The 20,048-nt window shown below is 39.9% G+C and overlaps 1 protein-coding gene and 1 long non-coding RNA gene across 3 annotated transcripts in view; one reads left to right on the top strand and one right to left on the bottom strand.

Moving 5' to 3' along the window:
• LOC149065548 (glutamine synthetase 2, cytoplasmic-like) overlaps positions 1 to 20,048 on the top strand; it is a 64,085-nt gene that overhangs the window by 16,237 nt on the left and 27,800 nt on the right. The window contains exon 1 of one of the 2 annotated variants that reach the window (XM_089253820.1): positions 5,845 to 6,117. The exons of the other annotated variant lie outside the window; for it this stretch is intronic. Within the exon in view, the coding sequence (XP_089109946.1) occupies positions 6,019 to 6,117 (99 nt within the window). The 5' untranslated portion in view covers positions 5,845 to 6,018. Of the gene's footprint in view, positions 1 to 5,844; positions 6,118 to 20,048 lie in introns of those variants that run through there. 2 annotated transcript variants of the gene reach the window in all.
• The window catches only part of LOC149065549 (uncharacterized), a 46,477-nt gene that overhangs the window by 9,102 nt on the left and 17,327 nt on the right, over positions 1 to 20,048 (bottom strand). The window lies entirely within an intron of this gene.

Raw genomic sequence — 20,048 nt, forward strand, 5'->3', positions numbered from 1 at the left:
GCCCGGGGGGCTCATGATGATATGACCTCGTTAAGATTTTCGGCATTAAGCACACAAATTGGTAAGCAATCATTTCTAGTCAGGTAGAGAGATTCAGAAAAATCAATTTGCCCAGGGGCCTACTATTAGAAGTCGACTCTGACTCCGGGCAGTACCATAGTTGAGATGACTCTCGATGGTGCTGGGGAGTCGAGGCATTTTTTGAGGCCCCACGTCTCCAAACATTTTGAGATGGCACTGCGGGACCTATGCATGCCCCCCCCCCCGACATCCTGCAGCAGGGCTCCTAGGCTGGGATCTTTGGCGGACCCTCTGGCCAGATTTTTTTTTATGCGATCTCCTATAGTAAATTCATGGTGGGAAAAAAATGATGAAAATCGTCCCGGTCTGGAGCTCTGTCATCCTTACCCTTGTGGGAGGCCATGGGTGTATGCAGGGCGGGCCGTAGCCAGAAATTTATTTCGAAGGAAGACGACTAGTATTTCTGGGAAGGGGGGAGACTAAAGCGATAGAAAAATAGATTTAACAATGTTATTCCATAAAAATCAGTCATTTTCTAACGTTTCGGGGGCGAGCCCCCCATCTCGCTATACGGCCTTGGACCCATGCAATTTTTTGAGTCCCTATGATCCCGAAAAAAAAAAATCTCATGCATGCAAAATATTTTTCAAGGGCCTTTTTAGCGCATGGGCCCATCCGGGTACGGCCCGGGTGTCCACAAGAGTATAGGAGCCCTCATGAGATAATGGGATTTAGTATTATTATTTTCAGGAGTAGGCTAAAAATGTGAATAAGTAAGCAGACACTTTTTCAGCAAAGCAGGGACCCCGTAATATCACTTGTCCCGGGGGGTCCATGGCACTGTTAAAACGGCCCTATCCAAAGGAATAATATCATTAGTGAGAGGGGGATGAGTGGGTTATAGTTCAGGGAGGTAAATTTTAATAAATGGAGGTAAATTTGAGAAATGAGTAGACAAGAAAATTAGCAGAACGGGAGAAGGGTGGAAATTGGTATGCATGGCCTACATACGGTAAAACCCACGAATCTGCCTCTACCAAAAGACCCAAAGACTAGGTGAGTGAGTGACCTAAAGAGTTTCCACGCATTTGAGTGACCAAAACATTGTGCAATTACGTGAGAGACCAAAATATTGACCTAGGGCGTGGGCAAGCATTCGAATAACCAAAAGAGTGACCTAAAGAGTGAGGAACCAGCGACAAGGTCAGTGAGTGACCTGAATAATGGTTTATCGAGCGAGATATCAGATCAGTGAACGTCCAGAAGAGTGACATAGAGAGGGAAGGGATAGATCAGTAAGTAGCCAAAAAAGAGTGGCCTAGAGCTTATGCAAGCATTTGAATGACTAAAACAGTGTCCTAGATAGCAAGGGGCCAGATCGGTGAGCGACCTAAATAGCAACCTAAAGAGTGAGGGTTTAGGTCAGTGAGCGATATTAAGAGTGTCCTAGAGAGTGAAGGATCAGTTCAGTAAGTACCCAAACGAGTGACTTATAGCGTGTGGAAGCATGTGAATGACCAAAAGAGTGATTTAGAGAGCGAGGGACTAGATTATTCAGCGGCCAAATGAGCTACCTCTAGAGAGTGAGGGACCAGGTCGGTGAGTGACCAAAAGACTGGCCTGAGGCGTGTGCAAGCATGTGAATGACCAAAAGAGTGACCGAGAGCGAGAGAACAGAGGAACCCGCGAAAGAGGTCCGTGAGCGACTAAAAGTGTGACGAAGAAAGTGTGCAAGCATGTGAGTGATTCAGAGACAGAGGCGTATTAACAGAGGCAGGGAAAAGTGGACTGTAATCTAGTACGGCAAATTAGAAGAATTAGGATAGCGAAGAAAATTAGATTACAATTTGAGAAGGGGACACAAAATTTTCGTAGCCTACAGGCGGCATAACCATAAACCTGCCTCTGGCGGGTTCCTACATCTCGCACTGGTGCCCATGGGCCCCAAAAGGGAAAAGCTGTCCGCAAGAAAAAAATTTAAAAAGCCTGCTAGAAATCTGCCCTAGGTGCTACGATCAAGGACATGATGTTCATCTCGTGGGCCCCTCATATTGATTTATTTCGTAAAGAACTAAAGAATAATAAAGTCGATTCCCGGGGCCCCGAAAGGTCTGAGTTGTGTTAGCCACCCAATTTTGGGATGGGGGCATGCATATTGTCATTTGTTGTGTCATAGTTTTCACGGCACCTTTTTGGAATGAAATTAGATGCTGCTGAAAGTGCTTGAGCGCCAAAGGGTATGTAGTACTTCCCACGCACAATACAGTTACCCCCGGCATGGCCCCCCTCCCAATGGTGAGATAGTCTGTAAGGGCTCTAGCCCGGTAAAAAAGGCCTTTTTAAAATGCGGGCCTAATGCTCAGAAGATTCAAGACTATGCCTCATAGTGTAAGGTAAAGCCTCATGATGTTGGGATCCTGACCCATCCTTTTCGGGCCTGTAGGACAGAGCCCCTTCAGCTTCTTCCATCTGGTGGGGTGAGGAGGCCGTGGGTTGATAACAACAATGATTGTGTTGCATGAAAAATCACCAAACCCCGGTCTGTTTTCTGCATGAGCAAGTGAGTCATTTCACCGGATCGATCGCCATTATCAGGAAGCCCCCCTCCCCCCCCCATGACCTCCAAAAAGAGTAGAGCTGGTAGGGCTCCAGCCATGGAAGCCGGAACAAATCTTATTATTTCTGTTTTTTTACTCTATAAATTCACTATAGAGAAGGACCAACAAAGATCTCAGAATAGGGGCAATTCTTTATGATGTAGGGGCCATGGGTCCCCAAATTTAAATGTATTCGCTGACCAACCAAACACATTTTTGACACAGGGCCCGAACTACGATGGGACAACTGAGAGACTCTGAGATTTCGAGAGGGGCTCCAAATAAGCATATTATATACAAGAAGAATATTAATTTCGGGTTCTGGATGCCAGATCCACCCTAGAGCCCCTTACCTCAGCGGAATTCTTGCATGAATTGAACAAGGATATGGGGATGGGGTGAAGGGTCCATATATGTGTCCAGGGCTGCAACTGAAGGAGAATCGGGTTTGATACCACGGGCACTAGACCAGACACCGGGGGGCGGGGATTCAACATTTTAACCACTCCAACATTAATAAAGGGGGCTCCAAAATGCGTGTTTGTTCCGGTTGACCAAGTATCTAGCTAGGGCCTACAGAGCCGTAGCCAGAACTTTTCTGGGGGGAAAACTGGTGCATCATTGGTCAGAGTGATAGAACAAAGCACTAAACTATTTTATTCCATATAATATCAGCCAGTTTCTCGCATTTTGGACGGATCCCCCTCTCGCTACGGCGTGTGCGCTGTCTGCTGATAAGGTTAACACCAGGGCCCTGGGCAAAGAAGAAATTAGGGCCCTGTGACTAGAATCAAAGATGTTTAGTTAGTCAGTGATTATGTTTAAATTCTGGGGCAACTGCCTTACTAGATATGAGCAAATCGGGCCGTGCTTGAGACACATCTATAAATCTACAGAATTTTAAGCTATGGCTTTGAAGCAGGGTCGCAACCAGAGGAGAGCAGACGGGTCTGGCGCTATGGGCGCTGGACTAGAGTGGGCGCCATATTCCCTCTTAAGCCGCTCCTTCGGTTGACCAAGCATCGACGGCCCTGCTTTTTGAAGTCAAAATGTAATTCCTATTCAATGTTATTAATTATTATAAATGCGAATTACATTATCTAGTTCATCAAAATCATGGGCGACTTAACAGTATCGTGCGTCCAAGGTCCATGGCCTCCACATCCTGGAGCAGGGCACCAGGCTATTTTACCGCACATCAACTCCAGTTATACATTTATATAGACATACAGCAATTCCCAACAAGTGGAGTTGGATGGGAAATGAAGGTGCCATCTATCGATGATCGCCCCAGGCTCGGTAGGTAAAGAACTTGTTTCTGACGTTCTATGGCCCCCTAGGCTGGGATCTTCTGTGGGCCACCGGTTACCCATTTCATATGCTTCTATAGTTAGACCCTTCTATAGTTAATTTACATCGTGAAAAAGCAAAAAATGATGAGAATTTTCCCGGGCCCTGTCAGTCCCGCCCTTGTGGGGGCCATGCGCAGGTCAAAGTAATTTCCTGGGACCCTCTGAAAATACCACGCTAACAATTCAGATACATACTTACTCTCCAAAACAGTGCGTGGTTTTATTATCACAAAGCCCCCCCTCCCCACCGTTAAGCATCTGAGGCTATAGCTCAGCTATATCTTGGCAAAACCGACTATATCTTGCAGCAGAGCCTTCTAGGCTTGGATTTTTGACACCCCCTCCAGGCTAGACTTTTCACGCACCCTTTGCGCCTTCATAACATAACATAACATGATTTATTTGTCCCCAGTCAATTTCAATAATACTATACAAATTAGAGTTTACAATTAAATTACATATTTTCCAATATTTGAAAGAAAATGCAAAGAGAGAGAAAAAAAAAAAATTGTTTGAATGGACACGGTAGAAAATAGTCAATTCATAATATGGTGAAGAAAGCAGGGACAGGGAAGAGAGCAATAGCTAAAAGCTAGTAAAATGCTCTCGACCCTATGAAATCTTCGCTCTTGCGATACACGTAAATCTTCTTATTCCTTTTGACCTGAAAGAAAGATAAAAAAAACGAAGTACAGTATATCGGCCAAATAGGATTAAATATATTTATTTATTTAATTAAAAAATGAATTATGGCAACCCAAAGCTGATATAAGAGAATTTCATTCTACGCGGTTTTTTTTTTTTCACTTTAATTCAATGGAAAATTTTTAATAATACAGAGAAAAAGCTAGACAAAAATAAATAGAATCTACACTTGATGTTAACTATCCACATAACCAAATCGAATTATTGTCTCCACTTAAATTTACCTGTCGAAATTATTTATTATTTGATATAGAAAATTTGATATCAGGTTAAATTAATTTTTCATTGCGTAATATTTGTTTAAATTTCATTTATTGTCTTCCCATTCATTAATTTGTTAATGTGACATTGCTATTGCAGTACTTTGCTACTAAAAAATTGGGGAAAATTTATTGCTGTCCGCTCAATTAGGGGTGCCCAAATCCGAGCTGAAAGGGCGGGAAAAAAATTGACCAAAAATAATTAAGAAAAATTATTTCTATTCCCTCAAGGAGGGACGCAGAATCCAAGGTTAAAGGGCAAAAAAAATTTTATTGACCAAAGAAATAAGGAAAAAATTATTTGTCCGCTCTAGGTGCGGACCACTAAATCTGAGGTGAAAGGACGAAAAAAAATTAAAATTTTTTTTTTTTTGTCAAGAATTGTTGGAATCAATTTGGAATTGTAGACGGGGAGAGTCAAAAGTATGTCCCGGATAAGTAGAGATTTTATCTCGGGTCACCCCACATACACACCTGATCACATAGTAATCGGGACCGGGGGGGGGGGGGTGAGGCTCTTTTTGAGCCCTCCTCTTAATAAATTTTACTACGGGGCTGAGTCCCCCACCAAAAAAAAAATTCTTATTTAAAAAAATTATTATTAAATTATTATTAAAAAAATTATTATTAAATTATTATTAAAAAAATTATTATTGAAATTATTATGAATATACAATGCAACGCTTCACTCTCCCTCCTGCACAAGGGCGGGATTGAGTCCAGTATATACGGGACACCTGGCAACACTTTCAGCCCCCTCAACGTTTTCTTGCCTATAGTCACACAAGTTTACGACAGACGTTGATTGATGGAGGGGAAAATGTCAGAAAGGGATTTTTCGTGGAAATGGAGGGAAAAAATATTTAGAACGTTAGGGATTTTGTTGTTGTTTTTCCGGAAAATTTTTTTAGATCGAGCAGACGACAGCAGCTTTGTGTTGGCGGTGGTCGCGTGGGAATCCTACTCAATCTGTTTGTGTCGTTGGAACAGGGAGCAACAAGTTTTCAAATTTTTCAACCTGTGAAAAATTTTATAACATTTCGTGTTAAATCGATAATATTCGTTAAAAAACAAACATAAAAAATGTTCCGGAATATTATCCGAAGAACATTCGTACCAGGAAAAAGGATGCTGTTATTTGCTCGAGGATCGGCAGATGGACCCGTTCACCAAAATTATCGAGTCAGTATATTCATTCTTTTTATCCAAAAAATATGCCTGTAGTCATTTTCCTTTTCTATTATTATGCCAGTGATATTTAATTTATTAATACTGTGTATAAATGTTTTGCCATTAAGAAATTTAAATTGACAAAGCCGCGGATATCAAGTTGAGAACCTCAGGGCATGTCCTCCACAACCTGCAGTCAGTGCCGTCTTAACGCACGGCCCGGGACTGCTTCAGGTGCGTAAGTGTCCTCATCAGTCTTAGAGTCCTCAGCAGGAACAGAGGACATTAATCTGTATCAGTGTGGAGGGCCTCCTGATCATGAGATCTGCTACTATGATTTTCGATTTTCAACACGTAAACTGTTAGGCTGGTAATGTGGGAGAAATGGATGGAGTGCTCTGAATATCAGTTGCCTGGGGGGGGGGGGGGCACGATGCTCTTGAGTTGGCTCTGCTTGTAGTCAGGCGCGGATCCATAGTGAAGGGGGTTGATTGCCCCTCCCAAGAGCCGAACAATATGGAGAAAATGTCTGTCCCGTAAAATACGGGACGATCTGATTATCCTACACAATAAATCGTTCTCCCCGTTACATTACCCTGGATCCGCACCTGCCTGCAGTAGGACCCCTAGGCTGGGATCTTTGGTGGGCCCCCGAGATCATACTGTTCAGGGGCTATTGTTAATTTATAGTGAGAAAAAAAATAACGAGATAGAATCATATCTCGGGGTCCCGGGCTGGAATCCTGTCAGCTCCATGAATGGGGATATGGGGCACCTCCCCCTCCCCAGCGTCAAAGGTGGAGCTGACTGATCTAATGTATATGCGTATATATGAATTGACGTTATTATGCCCCACCCCCAGACTTTCAAGATCTATTTCCGCCTATGATCAGCCCTGCCCTTGCGGCGGGCCATGAAACAGTGGTCAGTCCAGACTTTTTTTTATCGGGTCCTGTTTATTGTGAAAATGCTCCATGATTTTGTGAAAATTTCGTAATTTTTTAGTAAGTGAAATAAACGGTGAAAATATGAATGCAATGTTCTGTTTCGACTTTTTTCTATAGGTTCCTGTTTTTGTGAAAATGATCTTTATTTCAAGTTCTTTATCCCAAGTCTTCTTTATACAAAAGAAATGAAATTTTAAATTTATGATTTCGTTAATTTGCGTTTTGTGAAGGGTCCAATTTTCACAGCCGCGGATATCATGTTGAGAACCTCAGGAGTCTGTCCAGAATTTTTTGAATCGTTGAAATGGTATTAGAGTGTATTCTGAAGAATCCTTAATTCGAAATCAATGCTCTAGTGCTGTTTTTCTTAACCTTTTTTTGCCCGTGGCCCCCTTTGAACCATATTTTTTTTCTTGTGGCTCCCCTGTCTTACCCAGAGTCTTCGACCCTCATCTTTATACGTATTGAATTAATTTTTCTCAGTGAATTTATACTGAACGAAAATTTTGCAAATAAGATTGGTCTCCAGACCACTGGGCGTGAATATATTGAGCTCCCCGCTAGTCCGAGTTCTATTCAGGGCCGTCTCAACATCATAGGCCCCCTCAGGTAAAGTGATGCTATGGTAGTCCCACACTTAGATGGAAATAAACCACCTACAAATTCCTACTTATTTTCAAAATTTATTGTACTATACAAAATATCATGAAGTGGGGTCACTTATGGACATGAGACCCCGGGCATAACAAGAGTAGGACTGACAGAGCTGCAGCCCGGGGGCCTGATATGGTTTTCATAATTTTTTGTTTTTTCACACTATAAATTTGATACAGAAGGGTCTGTCTAGCCGCTTGCGAGAACCCCCCATCCTAGGGAACCTGCTGCGCTGCAAAATGTAGGCGGTGAGGCCCTGGTTTTATTGGTAGTTTTGTTGGATTCTCTAAGTACATAGTCACTGATATAAAAGCTTTATTTCTTCACACCTTAATTTTTCTTCTCAGCTCTTCTACAGCCCTCCAAATTACCTGTCATGGCCCCTTTCTCCATTTTCTTCTGTGGTCCCCTTAAAGTATCTCAGTACATCTAGGGGGCCATATGGCCCCCGATTGAGAACCACTGCTCTAGTGAACCTCTACGCATCTCCCCCACACATCATGCAGCAAAACCTCTTAGGCTTGAACCTTGGGCGGGCCCCCCAAGTCAGATTTTTCACAACCTCTCTATAGTAAATTAATAGTGTGAGAAAAAACAAAGAATGAGAAGAATCGTCTCTAAATTTTACTGTATAAAAAAAATATTCGTGCCGGACTGGAGCCACAACTTATCCAGGCCATGCACCCGAAAAATATCCATGATCTAGATCGGGGTGGGCAACTTCTCACTGTTCAAGGGCCAGCGTAATGGTGAGATGCAACGTGGTGGGCTGCACAGAAGCAACGCAGGTGTATAAGCCGCACCAGTAAAAGACCGTCCAGGAAACTTGTAGATTTGTATCCACCATAAGTAATATGGTGAGAAATGGGCAATTCAGTCATTTAAGTTTTACCCTGGGCTCCACATAATAAACTGATACATATTCATTGTTTATCTAGTTCGCAGCTAGTAGATACAGAGCGTGAAAAATTGAAGGGTTCAGCCGAATAATGGTCTATGTGTTTTTTTTTAACTTTGGAGGGGAGGCAATGAAAACCATTGCTGTGTTTTGCCTGGATTGCAGCTGTGTAAAGTGGCATAGCAACTACATCTGTTGGTTTCTGCAGGAACTTGCTTAAGGAACGTAAAACGGAAGCTATATATATATATATATATATAATATATATATATATATATATATATATATATATATATATATATATAATATATATATATAATATATATATATATATATATATATATATATATATATATATATAATATATATATATAATATATATATATATATATATATATATATATATATATATATAATATATATATATAATATATATATATATATATAATATATATATAATATATATATATATAGAACACTATTCAGACAAAATCCCGATTCCGCAAAAATTAACATAGACTGTTATTAGGCCGAACCCTTCAATTACTGTTTTTCCTACAAATTAGCCCATCCAATTTTTGCGATCCTGCAAATCTATACATCCATAGTTTGAATTTTACAGACAAAACATTTATTTTACATTTTTCTGCAATTTTTTTTCCTTAAGCTGGGTTTTCCTCGGAGTAGAATTTCTGCGCCGTGTGCGGCGTTTTTACGCTGATTGGTTAAAAACTTGAAATTCAGGTTTTTTTTGACCAATCAGAGTTTTCACGCTGCACGCGCTGTAGAAACCTGCTTCTAGGAAAACCCGGCTTTACCGCCGATTTGGCAGCTCACGGGGCCGCACGGGTCGAATAGACTTTCAAGGAATTGATTCACGCACCGGGTAGACTTCGAGAGAAGTTCTATTATTGGGATGAAAATCATGACAAAAACCAGTCGGGTGGATAGTGTTGACCATCAGAATGGGTAAACACGTGATGGTACCAAAATAAGATGGATTAGCTTCACTTGAACTGGGCAGAATACTTATAGATGTGATGAAAGGCACACACCGTTACCTATTTCTCCTGTATGTCATAAGATTACATGGAACCAGATTTTCGGTGCAGGTATACTTATTAAATCACCTTCTTTAAACAGAATATCGGTACAGTGATACCTCGGATAACGAAGATGATTCGTTCCAAGATCACGTTCGTTAGCCGAAATCTTCGTAAACCGAAACGTGCTTTTTTTTTCTCCCCATAGGATTCTATGGAAAATCGTTTGGGTCGATTCAGGTTCTGCTCGAAATTTTAAGATAAGTTTTAGACAAAAATCGACTCAGTCTTGCACTGAAAGAAAGCGCGCTCTGAAAACATACATAGGCTCCCTCTTTTTACAAATACAAAGGCCACAATAGGCGAATTGCCTATTAATGTACTTTTTATCAGCTGAATCTTTCATTTTACATGAAATGATTCAAAACCTCTCACAAACAGAAGTGTAGGTACATCTGGAAAACAAAAATTCCGAGGTGGACATGAGTAAATCGAATTTAAATGAGAATAATTCTGATCATTATTAACACCAAAATTCTCTTTTCTCTCTCTCTCGGCTCACGACGCGGCTGTTTTATGTTAGCACGTGCATCCATATCAACGAAAACGTTCGTTAGCCAAAAGGTTCGTAAGCCGAGGCATGGCTGTATTTTGATTTGAAAAAGTATCAGTCTGCTTCAACGTAGAATGTCACCGACCTGCCATGTTGAAATTTAAAACTAAAATGCTTCTCTGTTTTTCCGACGCAATCATCGTGTTCTCATTCAACGGCACAATATGAACCATTCTGTATGACGCATTTTTGCTTTTCAGAATCATTAGTCTCCGTAGCTTAGGTAGCTTAGTCGGTTGAAGTTTCGAGGTACCATTGTGAGAGTTGGCATCCTCTCTTTTCGAAGTGGAAACAGTTTTGTTACATGAGCAGAATACCATATATGCATTCAGCTACGTATACAAAGGCCACAACAGACAACTTGCCCAACGAAGTGACAAATAACCCCCCACCCCATCACAAAAATTATAAGAAATTCGTGTGTTCGAAAAGGCAGTATGATGAGAACATTGCTAATCACTATCGTCACTGAAAATAATGAACGTTTGCTATTGAAACCAATGACACAAATAATGATCAGAAAAATCAATTTAATACACAGCAATTTTAGTGGCCCAGTTTTTGGCCAACCTGTTCAAGATACTCTAGAACAGTAGTTTTTAATCTAGGAATATACGCGGGATCGTCCTTTGAAGGAGGACGGGGTAGGCAGCGAAATTTGAAATAACCAACCTCCAAAAATCATTTAAATTGAAAGAAATAGATTAAAAAGCAAAAAAAAAATTCTGATATTTCAATTTTTTTACGAAGATATTGAAAACAAAAACACATTTTTGGTTGGCTGAGAAGCACGAGCCCGTATGCCCCTCTTTGTATTCCTCTGCCTCAACTTGAGGACACGTGTGTCCCATTGTGGTTCTGGGATATTCTAAAGGTCCCACTGGTGAACGTAACGTGAAAGTGGAGGTATGCAAAATACTAAGGGGCTACAGAGAAACATGAAAAATAAAATACGAAATGCCAAGAAATAAAGTTTACAAGTGAAAATAAAAGTGGGAAAAGTGTTTCTCTTCTTCCCGCAAGAATACCTACAGAACAGGGCCGCCATTTCAACTTTTTCCGGGGGGGGGACAAAGAACATGTACTCAATGTATGTACATATATATACCATTTTTAGTGTATTTTCAAAAGCTGAGGGGGTCGTTGCCCCCCCCCGACCTCCCCAAATAACGCCTGCTACAGAACCAGGGCCATTCCCCAGGGCACTGGTGCGCAAACCTTTTGAAGCGTGACCCTTTTTGACCAAAAATTATCGCGACCCCTACATAGGCTGGCCTGCGACCCCCACATAGGCTGACCATATGTCCTGGTTTGTTTTACTAGTAAACGTGCTGTCCCGGAAGCCCTTTTCGGAACGCTTGTTCCGATTTTAATTAGGCGATATTGACTTCCAAAGATATCCAGTTTTTTTTTAATATCATATAAATATTTACTTTGTTTTTTGATGTACTTGGTGTTCCTCATAGAAATGTAGCGAGGTGTATGGTCCTTGATTTTCGTATACAGGGTGATTACGAAAGAATTATCTGATTTCAAAATTATTCTGTACTTAATCGACCATTAAAAAGAATTGTTCATAAAACGTAGACACATTCTCCCCCCGTATATTCGCATATTACTTATCATTCTATTCTGTGTTTTTAAATTTTAAGAAATATACAAGTTTGAAATCGGATGATTCTCACACGTACTTTTTTTGCACAGACATTGCACATTCTTGATTCTCGCATGACGGAGCTGATATATTGATTATTGTACAAGTAGAATTTGATAAAATCACATTGTATGATACATGGTAATTAACTCAGCTGAATGAAGGCATTCTTTAAATCTAACATATTTTTAAATAAAAATGAATTTCCTACTTGGCAGTTTTTATTCTGGAGAATCTCTCGCCCTCCGTGGGGTCGCGACCCACGGTTTGCGCACCACTGCCCCAGGGTTCCACACGATGAGATCTCTTACATGATTTTAGAGAGAGTGAGCTGTTACTTCCGATCAAGCAGGGTCCCCAGATTATCACTCTAACCAGGGCCCATAATGTTGAGATGTCCTGTATAGAACCTCTACAAAGGGTAGCCCAGAGATAACTTTGTTTTAGAAATTTTTTTTTTGTTTGCTATATATTTACTCAAAAATTCGACTCAATATTTAGAGTGAGTCTCTCCAGTACAGAAGTGGGCCCTGAGTAAAACAGAAGGCCACAAAGAGGAAAAGATATCCAAAAGGGGTTACGTGCGGATAAAGGTCAAGAAAAACTGATCCAGAGCGGTAGTTCTTTAACTTTCCACTTCGACCGTCAGGGCCCGACGACGCACACATTCAGAACCAACAGTAAAGAGAACCATTGAAAAAATATTTATGCTCCTCAACCATTGGCGTACGCAAGGGAAGGGGGGTTTGGGGTTTTAACCCCCCCTCTTTGAGCCTTGTATAGTGTTATTTTTACAGGAAAAAAACGTAAACCCCCCTCAGAAGGGGAAAAAATCTGAAACCCTCCCCCCACTCAAGAAAATTCAGCGTACGTCTATGCTCTCAACACTCTATAACATTACCAAACAATTTATTTTTAAAAATAATTTTAACATTTTCATTATTATATATTTTTATTTACAATGCTTAAACTTTATTTTTCGTGGAAGGAAGACCTACAGGTGGCTCCAGGTGACCCTAGTTGGAAACACTAATATACACAAAGCCCGAATATGCCCCCCACATCCTGTAGCAGGAACCCTAGGGTGACATATTTGGTGGATCCCTGCCCACACTCCTCAAGGGCATCCAGAGGGAATTAATATTGTGAAAAAACAAAAAATGAGAGATGAGAATTATCTCGTGCCCCGGGCTGGAGAGCCGTGTTAGCCCTACCCTTGTGGGAGCCATGGACAAACCTTTAGCAGACGTGGGTCTTGGTACGGAAATAATCATACAACATTCCCCTTGTGCGAATATATATATATATATATATATTTAAATTGCTACTTATTTAAATTTTCATGAGCATAGTTGAAGCGAGTTGTGAATACATGTGACGCATGAAGAGAGTCCTAGGGAATTAAAAAAAATTTAGGTTTCTTCTTGATCCTTAATTTCGTATATTTTAGGATTTAGGGAAAAATATAATTGCAAGGTTCTGTCCAGACTTTTTCCATAGGGTCCTCTTCTTGTGAAAATGTTTATTATTTTTTTGTGAAAATTGATCTATAATTTAGTTAATTTTGTACAAAAGAAGACGGAATTTCAAATTTATGGTTTTGTTTACCTAAAGTTCGGCTGGGCAGAACCCTGATAATTGGCATGCGTGCACTTTGAATAGACAGAAATGCAGAAAAATACTTGCACAAAAATAGGCACTCACGAAATAAAAGAATATGAACAAATAAAAAAAAAGGAGTTCAATAATTTATGGAGCCCGGGTCCTGTTGGCCCACCCCATAAGACACCACTGGTTTAGCTCAAAATTCATCTGGCGCAATCTCAATGTCATGTTTGATGCACCTGCTGAGTTTTACAATAATCGTGAGTTTTCCCAGCGGGTAGTTATTGCCTTTATATTTTACGTTTGTCATGACCCAATTAGGTAAAAAAAATTCCGAATCTTATTACATTAGAAAGTTTTTCATCGAAGATTTTAATGTTAGCAAGCGTGTGCTAGAAGGTTATAAAGTCATGTTGCTGAGAAGGAAAGGGACAAACCCATAATAAAGATTCCGATCTCACTCAAGTTTTTGGCAAGTTTCCCTGCTGGCAATGGATAAAGAAACAACCTTGTTAAATTTGTTTTGTAAAGACACCCACCTGTATGTTTACGGTTGCTCCATTCACGCTTTCAGGCACTGCAGCTGCACCTTCCAAAAAAAAAAGAAAGCAGCACCACCAACATAGACACCCTCTTTGTTTTGTTGTCTGAAGTCGAAAAAAGGAGTTTCAACTTTTCAAAATGTGTTTCGAATCTTATAAATCACCTCTCACAAGAAAGGTAGTCTCAAAGCCGCTCCTTAAGCCCCCGATTTTATATACAGTATTCGGGAGGGGGAAAGGCAGTAAGCATCTCCTAAAAAACACGCATAGTTACCGAATTGCTGAAAAAATATGCGGACGCTAAGAAATTATTTAAAGAAATAATTTTTTCAAAACACTTTATTTTCATAGTGCCAAAGTTTTTCAATTTAATACCATATGATATGCAACAATTACTAATCTGCCTCATTTCAAAAGAAAGCTTAAAGAATATCTTCGCACAATAAATGATTTTAAAATTTATTTTCACACAGTTCCGTAACAGCAAAACTTATTCATCTACCTTTTAATACCTAATTGAAGTAGCACTCTGAAAGCCAGCCACAATATGTACATGTTATATGCATATACATTCCCTTCTTTTCTTTTACTTCAACATAATAGACACATTGTACATATTTTACTATTTTATTTCAGGATACTTGTACTACTAATTAAGTCGCTTTTGTATTATGATTATTTGTGTGATTTGAATTTATATATATATGTGTGTGTATATCTATATGTATGTTTTTTCCCATCAAAAGTTTGTATCGGTTTTTAATTTTCCTATGATTATAACCCCAGTATTGACAGCTATTTGCCTCTTGGGTAATGTTATTTTTGAGAATGTAACTGTTATTTAATAAAATAAATTAAATTGAAATAATTTCGGAATTAATGTAAATACAGCAAAATCCCTCATTAACGGTCACCCCTCTTTTACGGACGAATTTTTTTGTGTCACCGGTGTCCGCAAAAAGAGAGGTTTTACTATATAATTTATGGAAATCGTCAAAAATTTGGCGGCTCTGAATCTGGATTCTGACTTCCCTAAAAGCCGTGACGCACACTTTGAGAAACACTGGGTTAAATATACTTGTAAGCTGTTCGAAAAATCAGATTTATTGGCAAGTCCTCGATCTGAATGAAATGACCTATACCAGTGCTTCTCAAACTTTGGAAGTCCGCGGCCCGGTTGATTTCTTTTTTGCTAGTGGAAGGCTCGGTCATACACACGACTGATGAGAAATAAATGGGTAAACCATTTACGGCCTGGTTTGACTGATATCAACGCCCGGTGGTTGAGAAAAACTGGCCGTTGTATGACGTCTTTCAGCAATAATCTTGATTGAATCCAGAGCCGTAGTGTGCCTTTTCGGGGCCCTGGGGCAGACTTTTCCTTGCTGCTTCTCTTGAAAGAATTATTATGCAAAATAAGTGTAAATTTTTGTGTCAGGGCCCCCATTCGTCGTCCCCGGTTGCCTCAGTCTAGTTACGGGCCGGATTGAATCCTTAATAAAACGTATTAGGAGCATAGCCATTCTGAATTGACTTTTAACCATACATCCGATCTAATCTTCCGTGTCGGTAAAATGGCTGGGATACGACAAAATTAGTATATCCCAGTCCAAAAGTTAGCGAACATGAATCAATTGAAAAAACCATGCATTATGGACATGGATAGCCTTCATAATCTGTTACGGAACGATAAAGATTATAGTGATTATAACCAGTGAAGAACCAACCATATGCTGTTTATTAATCAAACCAGACCAGACCCAGAGTCGGGATGGGGTAATTGATATTCTTCGCATGTTCTCAATCTTGCGTATCGCCCAGTCTTTAACAAACAAGACTTCTAGGGACTTGGTGGCAACAGGCAGCCTGTGAATTGATATCTTTATTCCTTGAAGGCTTTACAACTGGTTTTGTTCTTTCAACTTGAGTCTTTTCACTTTTCAAGAAATGTTTCATGCCTGTTTCATCTGATGATGATTGTTCAAACCTTTGAACACGGGGTTCTTAACCATTTTTGAGTTGCGACTCAAAATCAACGCCTCGATCCATCGGTCTATTTTTAATTAAAAAATTCTTATGATATTTCTAATTAACAAAATGTTCAGTTTTCGAAATAAGTGAAATCAGTTTATTGCATTCTAACAGGTGGGTCAGCAGAGTCTAAATTCAGACTCGAATGAAACAAGGGGCCCCAAATTATTGAAAGCTGTCATGAATTATGAAGTTATTTCTTTCATAAGTTCTGAAATTTCTTCTCTTACTAATTTCCGATTATTTTTCATGCATTTTAGAATTATTTTTCTAAATAATTGTTCTGAAATAATTTTTCATTAATTCTAGAATTATGCCGTTCTTTCATTTCTGATTCTCATCATGTCTGAATTTCCATTTATGTTCTGTTATAATTTAATTTTACAAAAACAATTTTCAGCATTCCTGTTCATTGTTTAATTATTTCACGCCATGTCAAACTCTTCCCAAAAATACTGTACATAAAATCATGGCTCAAGAGGGCCCCAAAAATGTCTGAGTCTGAGCCAGTAACGTAGCAGAGGGAGCGATGGCTCCCCCAATCAAAATTTTGGCTACATTGGCATTTATTCTCCTAAGTGATTTTTGATATCTCTCTCTCAAAAAAAAGACATATTGAATACAGTAGACCCTTGATAATTCAGCGTATATCAGACCAGGGTATGCCAGATTTCAGAAATCGCCGGATTACCGGAAGTTAATTGAGAAAGCATATTTAAATAATGCAAACTTTGTATTATTTAAATATGGCGATTACACCCCTTAATTCTTCAAAAACAGTTTTTATGAAAATTACTCGCAAAAAACTTCCCCTCGATTCTTCTTACACTATAAATAACTCCTTAATCACTGAAGTTTCTAATTATAAATATCTGGGTGTAATTATTTCTGCAGACCTCCGTTGAAATCTCCATGTTGATTACGTTTTTCATAAGTGTCTCCAAAAACTTTTTTCTTCGTCGGAACCTCAAAAACTCCACCCGTCACCTCAGACATCTCTGCTTTCAAACCTACATCCTTCCTGTACTCTCATATGCCTATGAAATCTGGGACCCCCATACTCTCTCCAATATAGACAAATTAGAATCTATTCACAATAAATCCGCCCGCTTCATTCTTAACTGTTGGTCACCCTCTGTCACTGAACAACCTCCCGTCAAACATTATTGATTGTACAACAGTTTCCGATTTCCTTTGTAACATCAATCGACTGTCAAACTTCACCACCACATTCCCTTGTGTAGGCCTCGGCCAACCAATATTGAATAAATAAAATAAATAAATAAACGTCTGAGCACATACATGTTTTTCTATGCTCAAAGAAAACCCGCCTAAAAATGCCGGATTTCTGGACGATCCGGATTATCGAAAGTACTGTACCTCATCAACTAAATTTTGGTTACTAAATGAATGAATTCCGAAGTGAAAAAAATTCCGTATGTTCCTCTTGCAATTTCACTGTTGATTAAAAGTCTGCACTATTAATTTCAGAGAAGAGCGAGAGAAGCAAAACGATTTTTTCTTATCGTTTTATTAAAATTGCTTTCATGCTCTTCATCTCAGAACATGTGCTTTCTGTATAGGCACCTTGGCTAGAATTTGAGCTCCTATACCACCTAATCTTTAGGTGCAGTGGCATGTGCTACCACGGGTCCCACAGGGGGCCTAGCCCTTAAGACAACTTATGGCTCGATTTAAGGGCCAGGCATTGGCATTAAAATTCTGATTCGGGTATGTGCTACGGTAGCGGTTCTTAACCTTTTTTGTCTCGCGCAGCCCTTTCTGGTCTGTAATTTCTATTTATTCATCAATGTATTTGTATAAGTATACACAGTATATACCGAAATATTAATTAAATTTTTGAACTTTTTCCAAAAAATTAAAATTTATGCTCCATTACATAAATTCACACGTTTGAACTACTACCTACTGCATCTGTCTTTTTAGTGTTACTTCATAGAAAAAAGAAAAACATGTTTTATACGCATTCAATTTTAAGCTGAGAGAATTCTTAAAATTGTAAACATTGTACACACAATTACTTAAATATTTCATGATATAAAACTTGGAAAAACATACCTTTGAAGTTATCTTAATTTTGCATAAATTTAGCGACGCATTTATAAGTACAAAAATAAAATAAACAGAGGGAAATAATGGCGGTATTGCTTTTTTAGTCCGTATTGGTTTTATAATCACAAATTTCCGTTTTTCAAATATTGAGAGAATAACTCCTTTTGACATAATTGAATGGAGCAAATCGAGGGAGGTGATACTACTCGAATTGTCTGCCGTTGAGTGCAAGAGTGGTGCAAGTCATTTTTCGTGCAATCCTGACATGTGGGTAGCTTTACCTCTAATCTGTTTTGTGCACAAGCGGTTTGACTCTAGTAATCACCATATTGCAGCAAAAGTTTATTAGTAGAAAATGAAATGGTGAAAACGTTTTGTGTGAAAAAGTGATGCAAGTCATATCACAAGCAGGGGAATGAATGAGGCACGAGTTGGCGTCGATAAGGTTTGGATATACGTGTTGGAAGAGACGATTGCTTCAAGGGGTGTCCCAGGAAATAGCTTATTGTCCAACAAAGCATCTTGAACCAGAAGGAGCAAGAAAAAACACCTAGTAGTGACAGTTGTGCTGGGAAAAATCGTCGTTTCAAATTAACTTTAATATAGATGAAAATTGTCATGGACCCAATGTAGAAATTGGAACTGTATCAGAGGCCACAGTTTTATGAGGAACGATTCTAACTTTGGAAACATTGAAACTGCCACCAGAAATAAAGTACACTGGTGAAATAAATCAAGAGAATTTGCATATTTTATCGAATTTCATGAAAAGAACTGAACTGAATGTAAAACCACTGCTTCTAGACAAAAATGCAAATCTTATACGTCAAATACGTAAGCGTACACGTGTGTGTAGGCGGAGCCAGTAGAGAAACAGGCTTCATAAGCGCAGACGCATTTCGTTCGCTAGCACACCTCGGCGAATTTCTTGGTGTTATTTTGCAGCAATCGGTTAATTTCAAATTTTAACATTAAAAATGAGTAACCACTAATGTTTGGATGATGGAATGAGATGGCGAATTGTGGGGAGGCTAGAAGCAGGCAAATCTCAAGTCCAGATTTGTAGAGAGTTCAATTTAACGCCGATCGTCATGTGTAACTTATGGAAACAGTTCCAGGATACCGGATCCATCGAGAGAAAGCCTGCGCAAGGTCGTCCAAGAGCCACGACGGCCAGAGAAGATCGCCATTTGTCGATTATAGCGAGGCGTAACAGGAGTGCTACAGCTTCTCAGCTCTCTCGTGACTTGTATGCAGCCACAGGAACCCGTGTATCAAGGGTGACTGTTTCCAAAAGACTTCATGAGAGAGGGTTGTTTGCAAGAAGACCTGCTGTTTGCGTCCCGCTCACTTCTACGGACAAGAGAATCCGTTTATCATGGAGCAGAGAGCATAGAGATTGGAGTATGGATCAATGGGCGACCGTTCTCTTCACTGATGAGTCCCGGTTCAGCCTAAGCACCGATTCTCGCCGTACGTTCATATGGAGAGAACCAGGGACCCGCTACCTACCCTCCAATGTCCGCGAAATCGACCATTATGGCGGAGGAGGTTTAATGGTCTGGGCAGGCATCATATTGGATGGCTGCACACCTCTCCATGTCTTTGAAAGAGGCACTGTGACTGGTGTGAGGTATAGGGATGAGGTCTTGGAGCCCTATGTTCGCCTTTTCAGGGGTGCAGTTGGCCTTGAGTTTATTTTAATGGACGATAATGCGAGGCCACATAGAGCTCTTCTGCTCGACGATTTTCTAGAGAGTGAGGATATTCGCCGGATGGATTGGCCAGCCATATCTCCAGACCTTAACCCTATAGAGCATGTCTGGGACGCTCTGGGGAGGGCAATTGCAACTCGCAACCCCCCCCCCTCCGGGAACCATCCA

The sequence above is a fragment of the Pholcus phalangioides genome, unplaced genomic scaffold (assembly GCF_987345545.1).
Source record: "Pholcus phalangioides strain wild (caught in Gottingen) unplaced genomic scaffold, Ppha-v1.0 ptg000039l_1, whole genome shotgun sequence".
NCBI classification, from domain to species: Eukaryota; Metazoa; Arthropoda; class Arachnida; order Araneae; family Pholcidae; genus Pholcus; species Pholcus phalangioides.